This window comes from Ananas comosus, linkage group 17 (assembly GCF_001540865.1).
Source record: "Ananas comosus cultivar F153 linkage group 17, ASM154086v1, whole genome shotgun sequence".
In the NCBI taxonomy this organism is placed as follows: domain Eukaryota; kingdom Viridiplantae; phylum Streptophyta; class Magnoliopsida; order Poales; family Bromeliaceae; genus Ananas; species Ananas comosus.
In genome coordinates this window covers 10,525,438-10,541,608 of record NC_033637.1, presented here as the reverse complement: position 1 = coordinate 10,541,608, position 16,171 = coordinate 10,525,438, and the positions used below count along the sequence as shown (strand labels likewise).

General features: G+C 35.1%; 2 protein-coding genes across 2 annotated transcripts; one reads left to right on the top strand and one right to left on the bottom strand.

Annotated features, from left to right (window-relative positions):
• Nucleotides 2,945-15,954, bottom strand: LOC109722752 (40S ribosomal protein S27-2-like). Its single transcript, XM_020250882.1, has 4 exons — nt 15,879-15,954; nt 15,659-15,760; nt 15,522-15,550; nt 2,945-3,311 (listed from the first exon to the last, which is right to left on the bottom strand). Exons 1-4 carry the CDS (start codon nt 15,879-15,881, stop codon nt 3,185-3,187), a joined length of 261 nt encoding a protein of 86 aa, XP_020106471.1. The 5' UTR covers nt 15,882-15,954; the 3' UTR covers nt 2,945-3,184.
• On the top strand, nt 4,373-9,386 carry LOC109722751 (AP-2 complex subunit mu-like). The gene is made up of 6 exons (XM_020250881.1): nt 4,373-4,673; nt 7,932-8,026; nt 8,194-8,283; nt 8,359-8,407; nt 8,541-8,679; nt 9,270-9,386. The coding sequence occupies exons 2-6, from the start codon at nt 7,937-7,939 to the stop codon at nt 9,340-9,342; spliced, it is 441 nt and encodes a 146-aa protein (XP_020106470.1). The 5' UTR covers nt 4,373-4,673; nt 7,932-7,936; the 3' UTR covers nt 9,343-9,386.

Genomic DNA, 16,171 nt, shown 5'->3' with positions numbered 1-16,171 from the left:
ATAGGTAGATATTAGAGACCAATAATACAATTAACACAAAATTTTCATTCTTCCATTTTTTTTATAATTTTTTTTTATTTACAAGGACCCACTTGAAAAATTCCAAAGAACACACCGTGTCTTCTACTCGAGTCATCCCGCATAAAAAAAATGAAAAAAAACGAAAAACAAAAAAAAAAACCAAAATAAGGACAAAAAAAACCCAAAAAAGTCGTCCCGCGTGGATCCTACATGTCATATGTCGACGTAATATGCGACAATAAAAAACACCCACGTCCACATCCACGCATTGTGTAAAATAAAGTTGGTTGGCGTCGTGACACGTGTCCCATGGATCTGTGCTATGGTGCCACGTGGCATTACAATAAAGCGACACGTGCACCTAAGGGGATCTTATCCCTGTTGGAGATAGGGATGGGCCGGTTCTCGTCGCTTGCCGTGCCTCCACATGCGGAGATTTTTTTTTTCATAGACCCGGTCCACCAAAACTTGTGAAAGGTTATAATTTTATGAATCCCCTTTTAAAGATCAAAAATATAACCCATGCCCTCATAAACATTTAAAATATTCTCAAATATCCATGCTAGTAGAAATTCATGCAAAATTTAATAGATTAGTTCTAAAATTTTATTGTTGCTCCCATTAATCTTAAGTTGATAATACTTAATCCTTCCTCGTCAGAATTTTGTCACTATTTTCTTTACTTTTTATAATTTATAATTAAGTGTATCAAAAATATCTTTAAAAATAACATAAATATATTAAAATGAGAACCGTTGAAATAGTACTATTCATAAGCTACCTTTTTTATTTTATTTTCCACGTTTTTGGAGAGAACAGATTTGGAGCGAACGTGTGTACATAGGGAGTTTCTCCACCAACACGACCTGCTTCTCAGAAGGCCACTTGTCACTGAGCTTGCGACTCGATTAACTGAATATCCAGACCTAATAGTTTGTTGGGCGTAATTCACTAGCCCAAAATGATACTGCCTAGTTATTGAGTCTAGCCGATTCAAGTTTATATACTCTCATATCTCACTATAGCTATCTGACGCGGAACTATTCTCAAGTCTTGGGATGTCTAGACGTTTTCTTTTTTAAGCCTTGACGTCATCGTCAAGCATAACCGCACAGTTATATACATAGTCCAAAATCATCAGGTAATGTGGGATCCCATCTCACACTTCCAGTTGGCTGATCTGGTCTGAGTGTACGAGTCAAATGTTCTAAATTGTCGCTTCGTGTGTGTGAGGGAGTCATGTACACACGGCTGATCTGAACACGCTACCGGAGAAGCTTCCGCTCAAGCCCGGGACGTGACATCCACCTACTTTTTTCGGTTGGGACAACAGAAAATTTTTCTTAATCTATGCCAGTCTATGCTAGGCCGCTGTCTGCAGTGGGCCTTGTTTGGATGTTGGAATACAGTGATAACTTGTTCTATCTCAGTATTTTCTTCCAAGATTGAGATTATATCCGTGATTTGATAGAACAGTATATTTTATATATAGAATGATTTATCTTATTCCGAGACTAACAATTTGATCACACTCCTTACCGATCGGAAATTACAATCTTTTCAAGTAAATCAAAGATATACTTGCATCCAAACACTACCAACATTTACAGAAGAAAATAAAGTTCTTTTCTTCATTCGCCAAACTTTTTCTCTACATATAGCGCGTGTTTGGTTCACCCATTTTTCACCCTGGAATCAGACTCGGAATGGCCGAATTCATTTGTCCATGTTTGGTATGCGGAATTTCCATTCCGATTTCGATTTTCGGGTGAATGGGAATCTCCCTAATTACCCTTTTTTCAATCCCGCCTATGAATCCGGAGGGAATGAATTTGTTCGGATTAAATTTAATTTTTTAAGCTTATTTTTTAATTAAAACATAAATTTAAGTTTTAAAATTATATTTTATAAATTTTAATTTTAATTTGAACTTAAAGTAAAAATTAAAATTCAATAAAACATTTCGAAACTAATTTATAAATTTGAATTTAAATTTAAATTTAATTTAAAATCTAAAATTTTATTCAAATTTTATTTAAAATTTATATTAAAAATTAAAGATTCAAATTAAAATTTAAATTATAATTTGATGTTTGAATTTGAACAAATCGAAATTTAGTTTTATATTTTGAATTATCCATTCAGTTTCAAATTTTAATTTTTAAAAAAATATATATTTAAAATTTTGACATAAATTTTTAATATTTAATTTTCAGTTTGTATTTAAACTAATATATTATAAAGATAAAATTGGTATATTAATTTGATTACATTTCTGATATCTATCTGAACCAAACACCGATAATGGAAATAGTTCATTCTGTTTCCGATTCAGGTGGCGAATTAAACAGAAAGAAGTAATGAATCATTCCAATTCCGTTTCAAACTTATTCTCATTCTGATTTCGATACTGATTCGGACTTCGAACCAAACACACCCATATAGTGTATTTTGCCTGCAATCCCAGATAAGCCCTTATTAAAGGTCCAACTGGGGCCCATATTCCTTGGATCCACACAAGCATTTCTTACCCTCACCTTGTGGGCAAAGTAAGGATCCATTAGAAAAGTTATAACAACTTACAAATTAAAATATTTGGGTCTCGGGATGTAATTTGAGCCGTGCAGGGTTGGCACGGCCTACATTTTTCGGAGTTGAATTAGGCCCAGAGTCAGTCCGACTTGCCCCAGCTACAAATCATATTCAGACGGTGCCTGCGCCATGCCATGCAAAATTTTTCAGGCCCGCGACTTTAGCATGGCCCTCAGGCCTGAATGGGTCCGGCCAGGCCTGTGCTAGCCCAATACTTTTTTTATTCTTATTTTTTATGGTTCACAAAGTTTTATTTTACAACCAAATGAACCCGGAAACAGAGAAATCCATCAAACATTACTTTTTAACACAAAATCGCGAAAACTCCGACCATGCTTTACTCAAAGTGCCAGTTTTTTACACAACAAAACATGTGCATACACACCCAGTTTCGCCATTCTCTACGAACATACTGTGGAAACTTAAAACTCACGTAAACTCAGAACTACAATTTTTTTTTTTTTTTTTTTTTTTATAATCTTCTATAAGATAACAAACTCGTCTCCCAGAAAGCAGCGAATATTCACAAAGTATGAGAGGAAAGGGCGCGGGAGGTGACGCACCGCTGCAGTTAGTCGCCTTTCTTGCGGAAGGAGCAGCCCTCGGTGAGCTTCGCGCGACCGCCGGTTGGTTGGGACAGCACCGTCTGGCAGTTCGCGCACACAATCACCGTTTGCGAGTGGCTGAAAACCGTCGTGCTGCAAACATCGAACCAAAAGTGTTAGTTTACCCGATTATTTTCTTCGTTGGTAAATCACACAATGTCCCATTTCAATCAATTAGATCATTCAGATTTTGATTTGTTGATTCACCAAACTATAGCTTCAGTTTTCATCGGATCACTACCTACGATAGATCTCCTTGACTCGACCTCCCTGAAACAGGGAATGATGCGGTAACGGATCATTCTGTCATGCCGTCTCTAAGAGATGATGCAACAATAACATAGCACTGAATTAGCTGCCGCATCATTTCATAATAGTGATGTAGCATGTAGGATCTTAATATCTCAAGATGGTTCCATAATTTGTAATTTCAACTAAATTTGATTAAATGATCTATCGATATAGAAATTAGGAAAAAATGTAGGGACACCCCTGAACTTTAGCTCATTTACAAACAGGTGCCTAAACTCTTAATCTTGGTAAAGAGACACCTTAAACTTTATCAAATAGTCCAGAAAGTCACTCTCCTCAAGTGAACTTACTAACTAGTCGTTTTGACCGAATGTCATGCAGATATTTATGTAAAACTTTATATATATATATATATATATATATATATATATATATAGTCCGACTATGGTGCTTGTAAAAGCACCAAGCACGTGGTGCTTGTAAATTTTTTACCGTTAGATCTACACCTTTGATCATTTTCACCCGTTAGATTATATTATTCAACCAACCACCCACGTCAACTTCAGGAGGCCACAATCACATCCTAACCACACATCCCTTAATCAAGGGCCGAAAACTTACAACACTACAACAAAACTATATTTTGGTGGCATTTATTTAGCGGTGATTATCAACGGCAACTATTACTATTATATTAATTATCATTTTGCGGCAATTATTTTCAAAATATATATATTTACCAACTATATTTATTATATTAATAAACATAAATAATCCTTTAACGTCAACTCCAACCCTAACCACACACCCGGATCTGAACCCACGATCCCCCCACCCCCCCCCTGAGTCGACACCTCAGTCGCGCCCTTTTCTATCGCGATCCCCACCCCGCGCAAACCCTACATCCCTCCCCCTCCCCCTCCCCCTCTCCCTCTCCCTCTCCCTCCCCTCTCGATCCAAGCTGCGTCGCGGCGTTCTCTAAGCTCGGATCCGGGGGAGGAGCTCTCCATGGCGGAGGAGCTCTCGGCGGCGGCGGCGTCGTCTCCGGCGGAGGAGCTCTCGGCGGCGGAGGAGTGGCTGAGGAAGCTCTCGACAGCGGCATCTAGGGTTCTGGCGGAGCCGCGACGACCGCGCCGTGTGGGTCACCGAGAATCCCCTCTAGCACGCCCAGCTCTCCCTCGACGTCACCGATCTCGACATCAGGTCCCCATTCTTCCCTCGACGTCACCGATCTTTCACTGCTTTTTACATCCACAATCAATTCTTCTTGAGATCTGGATCTGTTTTATGTGAATGCTAGAGTAGGGAGGATTAGACCAACACACTGTGAGGATTCCAATTGCTGTGAGAGTTATTGTTCAGCATTTTTATGCAGATACTAAATAATAATTAGAAAGATTTAAATTAGATGATGTACTGTATTAATAATAATCATATGCTGCTTTTTGTATCAGTTTTTTTTTTCTAAGATTAACTAAATTTTTTTTGTTGTTCTATCTTTCTGCTTGACTTACTAGTGATTTATGTGTTGTAATATTGTTCTACTTGACTCAGTGGTATCATGTTGTCATTTATTCAAATATATGAGCTGAGCATAAGGGAAATCTAATGAATATTTTTTTTCGAGCCAGAGTTCCTTTTTCGACTTTCGATTTGTTGTCCACTTTCTTACTGTTGAGGATTTCGACTTTTGTTTCCAGAAAACATAATTAGAAGCAGATTCTATTGTATACATTGCATCTTATACAGATATGCAGTTATCTCAGCCCATTTGGTAAAATTAGAAACTGTCGAAACATGTAAATTGCACAATCTGGACCTGTATGTTTATTTTGTTAATGCTGTTTGGTACCAAATCAAAGTAGAATTGAATTGATTTTCAAATCAGTGAATTCGCATGAATTGGAGTGAATGTGATTGACTTGAAATCTATTGTTCACTGTTTCTGTTTTATCCTTGCAGGATCCGTAAAGGAGTTTTTGAGTATTCTGGTTAGATATGTTTAATTTATATTTGAGAATTACAAATCATGGCAAATTCGTCATAAAAAATTACCCAATTTGCTTAATACTTTTTGAAATCGTTCCGAAGCATCTGAAATCAAGTTAAACAAAACCACTAATATTTCCAAATAAGAGCACTCTCAAATGACTGGCCGTTCTTGGTGCAAGTGAAAAAAGATTTGAAATCAAGTTAATCAAACCATATGATTTCGATTTGAGAATTTTGTCAACTGCAAAGTATTCTGATTCCTTATCCATAGTGACTCTAACTTAATTGTGTCAAATCGATTATGCTATTTTACCTAAATGTGATTTGGTGGCAATACAATGTGATTCCATGTTTGAGTTGAAAGATGCAGTAGTTTTTGTAGTAGTAAGAATCAGTAGCATCCAATTTTTTTCTAAGATAAGAAAAGGAGTGTAATTTACAGAGGAAAGGAATCAAAGATGAAATTATGATGTTTGTGTATCAAAATATAGTAGAATTAATGGTGAGATTTAATTTTCATCAACTGTAAGGTTTTTGGATGTATTCATCTCATTTTCGTCCTCTTTATGTCGATCTAGTTCAATCGTGTGATGTAAATTTTGATGTATTGTTGTGAGATTAATGTTCGAGTTTAATAAAAATTTGAGAAAATGCGAGATTAATATTAATTAAGTTGTGACCATTTAGTCAAATTAATATTAGACTGTAAAACTTGATTGCATTGCAACAATCTAGAAAGCATGAGCCCAAAATTATAATAAATTAAAATTTGAAGATCAAACTGTTGCACTAGCCAAAATTTTCTAGGCACAAACAGTCAAGTAGGTATTATCTGAGCAAAACTAGAAGAATCTTCTCTTAGAAGACAAATTTTCTTGTACGAACATCACTTAGAGGGTCTAAGATGAATGTCAAGGTAAATAGATGAATGTGGACTTCCCCAGAAGCAAGAAAATGGGAACAAGTAATCAGATCAACTGAGTATGCTCAAGTCATACGAATGAATGGATAGACCAACATAGCTAATTGTTCTACCTAAATACAGTACTTGCAATGTACAGAGATTGCGTTCACAATAGTGCTTACGTCCTTTAACCCTTCAATTTCGAACTTGGGTCTCCATCTTCAATGTGGTATCAGGATCTTCTCTCTCTAATTTAGTGGGGTTTAGTAAGGTGATGTACAATTGTTGTCGCATTAATGCCAGTTAATTTGTACTATTATTTGTATTATTTCCACCAATTATGTGTAAAATTATCTTCTTTTTTTTTTCCTGTACTTACTTTATTGCCAACTCTTAGTCATTTTAATATGTCGATCAAAGTATGAAAAACTAAACCAATCATCAGCAACCATCTTAGTACACCAAGATTGACTCATCAGTAATATTTTGAATTATATTCTCATGTAGCATTTGGTTAATAACTCGGCTGTTTACCTGATGAGCGTATATTCGCTTGGCCACACTGCAGGTCTAGGCAACAGTTTCTGCAGATTAGAGTGTTTAATACATCTATTTCTGCAACCTTCTAATCCTACATTTATCATTCGTTGTTGATAACTTCATAGAATCGTGATCTTATACGCTTTATCATTATGACTAGTCTAATTGATAAATTTCACTGACCGATTATTATTGATTTACTATTACTCTTTATTATGTGTTTTCTAAGTACTGTTTTTTCCTTTGTTTTTGTCTTTTCTCTTCCCCTCGTCATCTTCTTCTCTCACACATAAGGAATAGAGTGAGCAACCAGCTAAGCCGTTGAAAACCTCTTTAAGCCCACAATGCCAGTTGAAGCATGTTGACTTTCATATAGCGGAAGCCGAGTTTTCGGCTAAAGGCTTTCTTCTCTCTCTAATGTTGAAATGAGTTTTGACAAAAGTTTGTTTCAGGCTTTCTTCAGATTCTGCTTAGAGGATCTTAACGAAATGAACTTAAGACTTGTTCAACATCACTACTCAAATAGCAACTTAAGTAGATGATACTACATGGATTTTGCATGCCACATCATCCATTGAGATGTTAGGTTAATTGAAATTTATATGTGTGGTTTAATTCCTCTATGGCTTTATAATTGCTTAAAATTATTTTGAAATTGTTCGTAGAGTCGGTTTACACTGCTTAACTAGAACTTAATATGGCTGTTTGCATCAATTTTTGGATAACATTTCCAGCCATTACTAATGAATTAATGCTCTAGTAAAATTATGTTATTCGTTTAAAATGAAATCCCATACAAATTTGGAATATCTGGTTAAGAGTTTTCGGCTTTTTGTGCTTTGTAATTTAGCCAAGAGTACCTCAAGAGTCTTTTGTGAATTTGCAATTTATGTTATTTAATATCTGAAGAATTCCTTGCCCCCTTACCCACTTCGCACATTCAAAAAGAAATCTATTTCTTTAGGGTGCATTTGGTGTACTTAATTTAAAACTTCCACTATGTGATACCATTGCTTAATATGCAGAGATCATGGATTTTGGATACCCACAAAATCTTTCACCTGAAATATTGAAGCTCTACATCACTCAACAAGGATTCCGTTCACCATTTTCTTCCAAGGTTAGATATATTGGATGTTTGATTCTGTAATTTTGCACTGGAGATGAGCTTGCATTGTATAACACCACATCCATCCGCAGTTTAACACTTTTACCTTAATTGGCTTAGTTCTGCAGTTAAGGAATATATTAACATGTTTTTACTACCTTTTCTTTCTGTAATTGAAGTCCTCAGATAGGCCTGTACCCAATGCTACTCTACAAGTTACAGGTGCTGTCGGTTGGAGGCGTGAGGGTCTTGTTTACAAGAAAAATGAGGTGCTACTTCTTTAATTAGTCTTCTTTCTATGAATTTTATGAGAAAGTAAGCTTACACATGGTAATACATCTCAGGTTTTTCTGGATATAGTTGCAAGTGTAAATCTTCTTATGTCCTCTAAAGGTACATAGTCTCTTGATATTTATTCATTCTGATGGGTGGGCATCTATCGATGTTTTTTTTTCCTTTTTTTTTCTGTTTTTCCTTCTCCGAAGTATGTAATTAGTTTTCTGCAAATTTCTTGACATTTTTACAGGGAGTGTTTTACGTTGTGACGTGACTGGAAAGATTTTGATGAAGTGCTTCCTTTCTGGGATGCCTGATTTGAAACTTGGGTTAAACGATAAACTTGGTCTTGAAAAGGAAGCCCAACTAAAGGCGAGGCCTACAAAAAGGTGCTATACTGCCTTGTTTACATAGTGGTTAATCTAAATACAAACAAATTAGTTCACATCTCTGATAATCCTTCACTAAGTGCTCAAAATCACTATCTTTGTGGACTAGACTATCATGTTCTGTCACAAGATATATATTAGCCCATAATTTCCTCTTTGCATCATCTTGGCCTTCTAATTCTGGTAATACTCTTCAATAGCATCCAATTACAAGTTTATGACCATGTATCATATCCTCTTCTCTTCCCTCCTTATCATCTGTGATGATTATAACTATGAAAAGTTGTATTTTGGTTATTCTTCTCAGATTCCAGTTCAGTTTCCTGTGCTTTTGCACGCTTTATTTTTCGTTACAAATTATTTATGATATGTTGTATTCAACTTCTATAACTAATTGGCTGGCTAGTTCTTTTTTTTTTTTTTTTCAGATGTGCTTGTTTACTTAATTTGAATGCTATTGTTACAAAATGAAAAGAAAGCTAGACCAAATCAGTACAACCTAACTTTCATATTTTTCAGAAATTTGATATGATGATTTTTATTTGATAATTTCAGATACTAATTTTATGACTTCTTTTGGGTTGATCCAGATCAGCTAGAGCTGCGGAAATTGAAGTGGGAAGCAAGACATGCGGTGTTTGTTATTTTTTTGCTACATTTTGAACAAGTATTTTTTGTTAGAACTTATGTTTGAAATTTAATTTGAATTCTGAGATTGTAATTTGAGAGTTGAGACTATTTGTTATACAAATTATTAATGCTTTTTGGTTACTAATATTTTTTAATATTTCAATTGATTGTAGTATTTTTAGTTGTTAATCACAGTATCTTAATATTAATTTATTAACGCTATACAGCTTTATTAATCAATTCATTTATATGTTTTTAGCGGCAATTAATTAATTGTAGCGGTATTTATAATAGTTGTTATTGTACTATTATTTAGCGGGCATTTATAATAGTTGTTATTGCATACTATTTAGCCTGGCATTTATAATAGTCGTTATTGTATAAATTATAGCGGCATTTATTTGAATTTTTTACCAACCGCCGGAATAAATGCCGCTAAAACTTTTAAGCGACCCTGCAATAGCGCAATTGTTAAAATTGCCACAAATATTTTAGCCTGGCAATTGTAATTGCGGCCTAATTGAAAAAATAAATCGCCGCTTAGAATAGTTTTGTTGTAGGCAAGTACCATAACTTGGTACTTTTAAAGCATAGGAGCTACAATTTTATATATATATATATATAGTATATATATATATATAGCAGAGGAGGAAGAGGATTATCGGCCTGGTTATTGAGGCTGACGCCTTATGTGGATCCCGGTGTCGAGGATGGCCCACGGCCTCGGGTCTCCGCAGGAATAGAGCTTACTACTAACTATTCCGCCTATCGAGACTGAGGAGATATACAAGGTTGGCTGTCTGTCGTTTTCACTGGACGCTCGCCTCAATCACATACGTCCGTCCGCGGTCTATATCTCTATGCGTCTTGGAGAGCCGTGGGCGAGTGGGCATTGCGAGACGAGAGAGAGGAGAGAGTCCGCGCTAGGGTATTCTATCGTTAGATTAAACCTAATTGATTATTTTTACCCGTTGATCATAATATTCAAACCAAACACTCACTCAACTATGGGGCCACATCATCTACCACGCATTTCTCAATCCAAGGTTCTAAACAATTTCAATAGCACTAATAGCTTGGTGCTATTGATAGTATTGCAGCTAGTTCTGACATATATATATATTATATATATATATATCTATTAATAGTACCAACCACTTGCTATTAGGTTTTCGGCCTTTAGATAAAAGAATGTGCGGTTAGAATGATAGTGATCTCCTAGGGTTGAGTGGGTGATTAGTTGAATAATATGATATAACGGGTGAAAATGATCAAAACGGTAGATCTAACGGCAGAAAACTTGGTAGTATCAAGTGTTTCGTGCTATTAATAGTATAATAGCCGGACTCTAGCTAGGCTGGTATACTATCGTTAGCATGGAAACCTCCGTGCTACCAAGTTGTTTTCAATTATGCGGCTTCCAAATCGACGATCGGCTCTGTTAGACTTGATCTACACTATTAAAAGTATTTGGAAACTAAATTTTATAATTTTTCGACATCATTTGGCTAGTGATCAAAAGGTTCCAAAATTGACAATTTTAATGGTAGATGTGATGCGTTTGTGAATTTAACAGTGTAAAACAATCCAAATTTAATGAAATTTTTATAGAAATTTTTTTTCACTATTTAGAGTAAGATCAATAGCTTTGATTTTAAATTCAAGTTTTTTATCATCATTTTTTATGAGATTTTTATTTTCAGCCATTCATTTGTAGACTACTCGTTTGATAGGTAAATGATGCCGAAAAATTATGAAATTTAGTTTCCAAATACTTTCAATAGTGTAGATCATGTCTAACGGAGCCGATCGTCGATTTGAAAGCTGCATCATTGAAAACTTAGTAGCACGGATACCGATAGTATATTAGCCTAACTCTCTCTCTCTCTCTCTCTCTATATATATATATATATATATATATATAGTCTCTCTCTCTCTCTCTCTATATATATATATATGAGTTGGACTGGGCTACTATTAGTAGCAAAATCCCATTATTGCTACCGGTTTTTTAGCCTTTGGATCAACTCTTTTCATTATTTCTAACCATTGGATTAAATACTATAACCCAGTGGGGACCACTCAACCCTAGGGGGACCACTCAACTCTAACCGACTAATATCATTCTGACCCTACAACTTTTCATCCAAGGGTTAAAAACTTGATAGCAAAAAGAGTATTTTACTATTAATAGTATTCCAGCCTAATTCATATATATATATATAGTTGAGCTGTAATGCTATCGGTAGCAAACCGGCTTCGTTGCCACCCATTTGTTTGTTTTCGATGATGGAGCCTTCAAATTGACGATCGGCATCGTTGAACATGAACTATACCACCCGAAGTATCTAGAAACCAAATTTCAAATCTTTTCGACATCATTGACCTATTGATCAAAGGGTTTCAAATTTGTAATTTTAATGATAGATATGAGGCGTTTTCTCATTTAACGGTGTAAAGCTATCCAAATCAATTGAATTTTGGTTAGAAAATTCTGTAAACTATTTAGAATAAGGTCTATACTCTCAATCTTGATTACAAAATTCCTATTATCACTTTTTAGAGAATATTCATTTTCAGCCGTTCATTTTTACGCCCATTTGATGGACAAGAGAACAATATTAGAAAAGCATGAAGTTTGATTTCTAGATACTTCAAGTGGTATAGATCATATTCAACAGTGTCGATCATCGATTTGGAGGCTCCATCATCGAAAATAAACATGTGGCAACTAGGGCTGGCAAATAAGCGAGCCCGCTCGCGTTCGACTCGCGTTCGACTCGATATTTGGCTCGCTCGAGCTCGACTCGAAATTTAATGAGCCGAGCTTGAACAAAAAAAAAGTCTCGAAATTCATTTCAAGCCGAGCTTGAGTATTACTCGGCTTGTTCGAATTAGGCTCGAAAAGCTCGAATATTATACTATATATATATTATATATATTATATGATATATATACTATCCAATATATACTACCTGATATATATATAATTAAGCTACTATGCCTATCAAAAGGTAAGCGGATTTGTGCTTTGTGATTTTTTGATTTAGATCGCCCTTAATCATTTTTTATCTTGGATTGAATACTATTATTATCTGGTAGGACCACTCAATCCTAAGATATTATTTAATCCTAGGAAAGGACCGCAATTATCCCACACCATAACATTTATTATCAAACGTGGTACAAAATTCCGAAAACATCAAATTCTCTATATTTTCGATCAGTTAGTGTTTACACTAACTATAATAGATATATAATATATCATATACCTTATATAGAGAGAGACGAGAGACGGCGGATGAACGAATAACTCCTACAAATAAACTGGGTCCCAATATCCGGCCCACACGATGAGACCGAGATAGAGTAGAGCAGATAATCTGTAAAGTATCACTCAGTGATACTTGTTGTGTTTGGTAGCCTTGGATGGAGAGTTAGGTTGAAATGGATGCGTGGTAGTCGGTGACGTAGTGTTGGAATAGTGTTTGATCTAAAGGCTTATTAGTAATCAAAAAGTAGATCATGCCGTTAAATAACACACAAGTATCCTTTCGGGATACTTGTAAAGTAATTCTAGCGCCGCCATACTCATATATATATATTATTATTGTAGGGCCTGCTGTGCTATTATGAGCACAGAGCTCTTATTATACTATATATTATATACTATAGACTATATATATATATATAATAGAGAGAGAGAGAGAGAGAGTGAGACGAGATTCGAGAGTCTGGACGAGAGAGAGAGAGTTGAGACTGGCTACTATCAGTAGCAACAATCCCATTGTTGCTACCAGTTTTTTAGCCTTTGAACAACTCCTTTCATTATTTTATATACATTGGAATTAATACTATATCCCAGTGGGGAACACTCCAACCCTAGGGCGGACCAATTCAAACTCCAATCCGCACTAATATCATCCGACAGCTTACAATTTTCATCCAAGCGTTAAAAACTTTGACAGCAAAAGAGCAGTTTCTACAATTAATAGTATATCCAGCCTAAGTTCGTATACTATATAGTATATAATTATATATACTATAATACTATATATTAAAAATATATAGAAATATATTATATTTTAATATAACTATAGTATGGCTTGAGTGAATACATCTGAGTTTAGTTAATTGGCGGCGCGCAGATGTTTGGCCATAAAACACAAACCCAATGACAAATAAAAGAAGCAAAATTTTAACTAGATTTATAGAATTTTTTCTTTCTTCTTCTTTCTTTCCTTTCACAGAGCTCTAAATTTGTACTACTGTTTCTCTATTTGCTCTTTTCTATTCTCGTCCTAAGTGGCAAGCGCGGAAGCCTCCAAAGCAATCATACCCGCCGTTGCACTTACAAGGTCCCTTGGCTATTAATTGGTATGCTTGAGGAAAAATATTATAGCATATTTTTAACAGTAAAAAAATTATTATTCACTATAAAATTTTAATTTGTAGTTATATATGCATTGGATAGTTTAATCCAATATTTTATCTAATATAATTTATTTATTTTTGATTGCAATAATAAAAATGAAGATAATATGGCAGATTGAAGTCCGCCGAACGAAAAGACATGTGAGGCGGAAAAAGATTAGATATTCAACTCATAAATTTTTTTTTTCATATTATCAATACATATTTCAATAATTATTTCTGTACCTTTGAACTATTATGAGCATATTTTTGTAACAAATTATAGATAATGGTTCGTATCACAATTAAAAACTATTGATTGTATATGTTGAGAATTTCACGCGGCTCGTTTAGGGCTCGAAGCTCTGCTCCGACTCACAATTAGGCCGCTCGAAGCTCGGCTGAATTTAATTTAATCCAAGCTTGAGCTTAAATTAGTGCTCGCAAATTATTTCAAGCCGAATTTGAGCCGAGGAAGCTCGCTCTTGACTGGCTCGTTTCCACCCCTAGTGGCCACGTAAAGAAACCACCCAGTTAATACCGATAGTATTCTAACTCGAATTTCATATTATATATATCATATATCTTATAGGGTCTGGCTACTATGACTACTTATGAGCTACACTCGCTCTTGTACCTATAAATCTTTCGATGATAAGATGCTTGCCGAGATCGACGATCCAATACGATTAAACGTTCATATTTGGGTACACGCATTTAAAACGCAAATAAATCAGAATTTATAATGTTTTCAACATCATTACCTCGATCAAAATATCACAAAGTTGATACATTGTACATCGGCCCGGTATGCGAATACTTGCTAGCTTTAACGGCTTGTAAAGAATCGGAATTGGTTGAATTTCTTGATAGAAAAATTCTATTCACTACCTAGATAAAGATCAATAACTCTGATCTTGAATTGAAGGATCCGATCATCCTTTTTTAGTACGTCGTTCGATTTTGACCGTTCATTTTATGCCCGCTTGACGAGCTTTATTATGATTTCGAAAATTTACGAAATTTATTTTCTAGAAGTTTCAAATACTTTAGATCATATTTAACGGAGTGGATCGTCGATTCGGAAGCTCCATCATCGAAAACAACTTATGAGTACGAGGGCTCCAATACTCATAATAGTATAGTAGCCACGGCCTATATATATATATATATATATATTCGCTTTCACTTTTGGTAATTAAGCATGACGATCGAAAAATAAATTAAACTAAACTTCAATTTTTTTCGCTTTTATTATATGTTAGAATACCAAAAAATATATATATATATATATATATATATTGCGTTTGGAAGCCTTATAAAACTACATACAATATATAAGATCAAAATGATCATGTAATTAATAATTTTACTTTATTGAACTATATAATAAAAGTTTAAGAGATCTCTTTATCAAAATTGAAAGTTCATACGCCTGTTTGGCAAGTGAGTTAAAGTTCACGAGTGGTCGCTACACATTTTACCCTAGAAATTAACCAACTGTTTGGTCCTGCTTTTGCTTTTATGATTTAGCAAAAAAAAAAAAAAAAAAAAAAAGAAAAATTTGCTTTTACTTCTGCTGAATCTGCTGAGAAAATCTTAATATTGCTTTTCCTAAAAGCGCTGCCCACACCGCACTTCATCGAACAGCAGTTCTAAAATTCAGCGACAAATTTTGATTCAATTAACCAAATGAGACTTCGCAACAAGTTTACCAACCACACATCAAATGTACATATTTCGATCATCGAATTGAAAACAACACAGAGTTTAAAAATTTTGAAGCTGCGAAAACTTACATGGCGAAGCAACCCTGGCACTTCACATCCTACAAATAGTTTGAAAAAGGAGAGAGAAAAAAAAAAAAGAAGAAAAATTATACGTTAGAATCCAAATAAAATGTTATAATAAAATCGGAGAAGGAATTGGGAATCACCATGAAGAAGGAGTTGGGGGATGGGACGAGCCTCTTGAGCTTGTGCTTCTTCTTCTCCAACTCAGGAGGGGGATTGAGGAGATCGATGTCATTTTGAAGAACCTAATCAACATTATCACCACCACCACCAAAAATCAAATCAAATCAGAATTAAACCCACAAAAAGAAAAACAATAAGAGATCGAGATCGAAATCGAGCAAAAAAGGGAGCGAAACCCACCATTTTGATCGAGAAAAAAGGCTAAAACCCTAGCGAATGATCGAAAAAACCCCAGAGTCGGTCGTTTATTGGAGAGTGTTCGTTTAAACTCGCGAAACGAAATGGTGACGGGTTTATATAGTGGTGATTAGCGAATCGTGGCCGTAGGATTTTAAAGATCATCTGATCTGAACCGTTGGTTTGCTACAAGTGTGAGGATGGTGTTCGCGGCTTCGGGAAGGGTCTACGTCTGCGTAAATCTTTCCGTGAACCCGGTGTGTACGTGCACTCATGCACAAAACAATTCTCATATT

Bases quoted from the DNA above. Each gene is read 5' to 3' on its own strand.
- LOC109722751 (XM_020250881.1), top strand. From the start codon at position 7,937: ATGGATTTTGGATACCCACAAAATCTTTCACCTGAAATATTGAAGCTC. The intron at 8,408-8,540 runs GTACATAGTCTC...ACATTTTTACAG, and splicing joins TCTTCTTATGTCCTCTAAAG to GGAGTGTTTTACGTTGTGAC. The intron at 8,680-9,269 runs GTGCTATACTGC...GGGTTGATCCAG, and splicing joins AAGGCGAGGCCTACAAAAAG to ATCAGCTAGAGCTGCGGAAA.
- LOC109722752 (XM_020250882.1), bottom strand. The intron at 15,551-15,658 runs GTGATTCCCAAT...AACTATTTGTAG, and splicing joins CCCCCAACTCCTTCTTCATG to GATGTGAAGTGCCAGGGTTG. The intron at 3,312-15,521 runs GTAAGTTTTCGC...CGATGTTTGCAG, and splicing joins TGCCAGGGTTGCTTCGCCAT to CACGACGGTTTTCAGCCACT.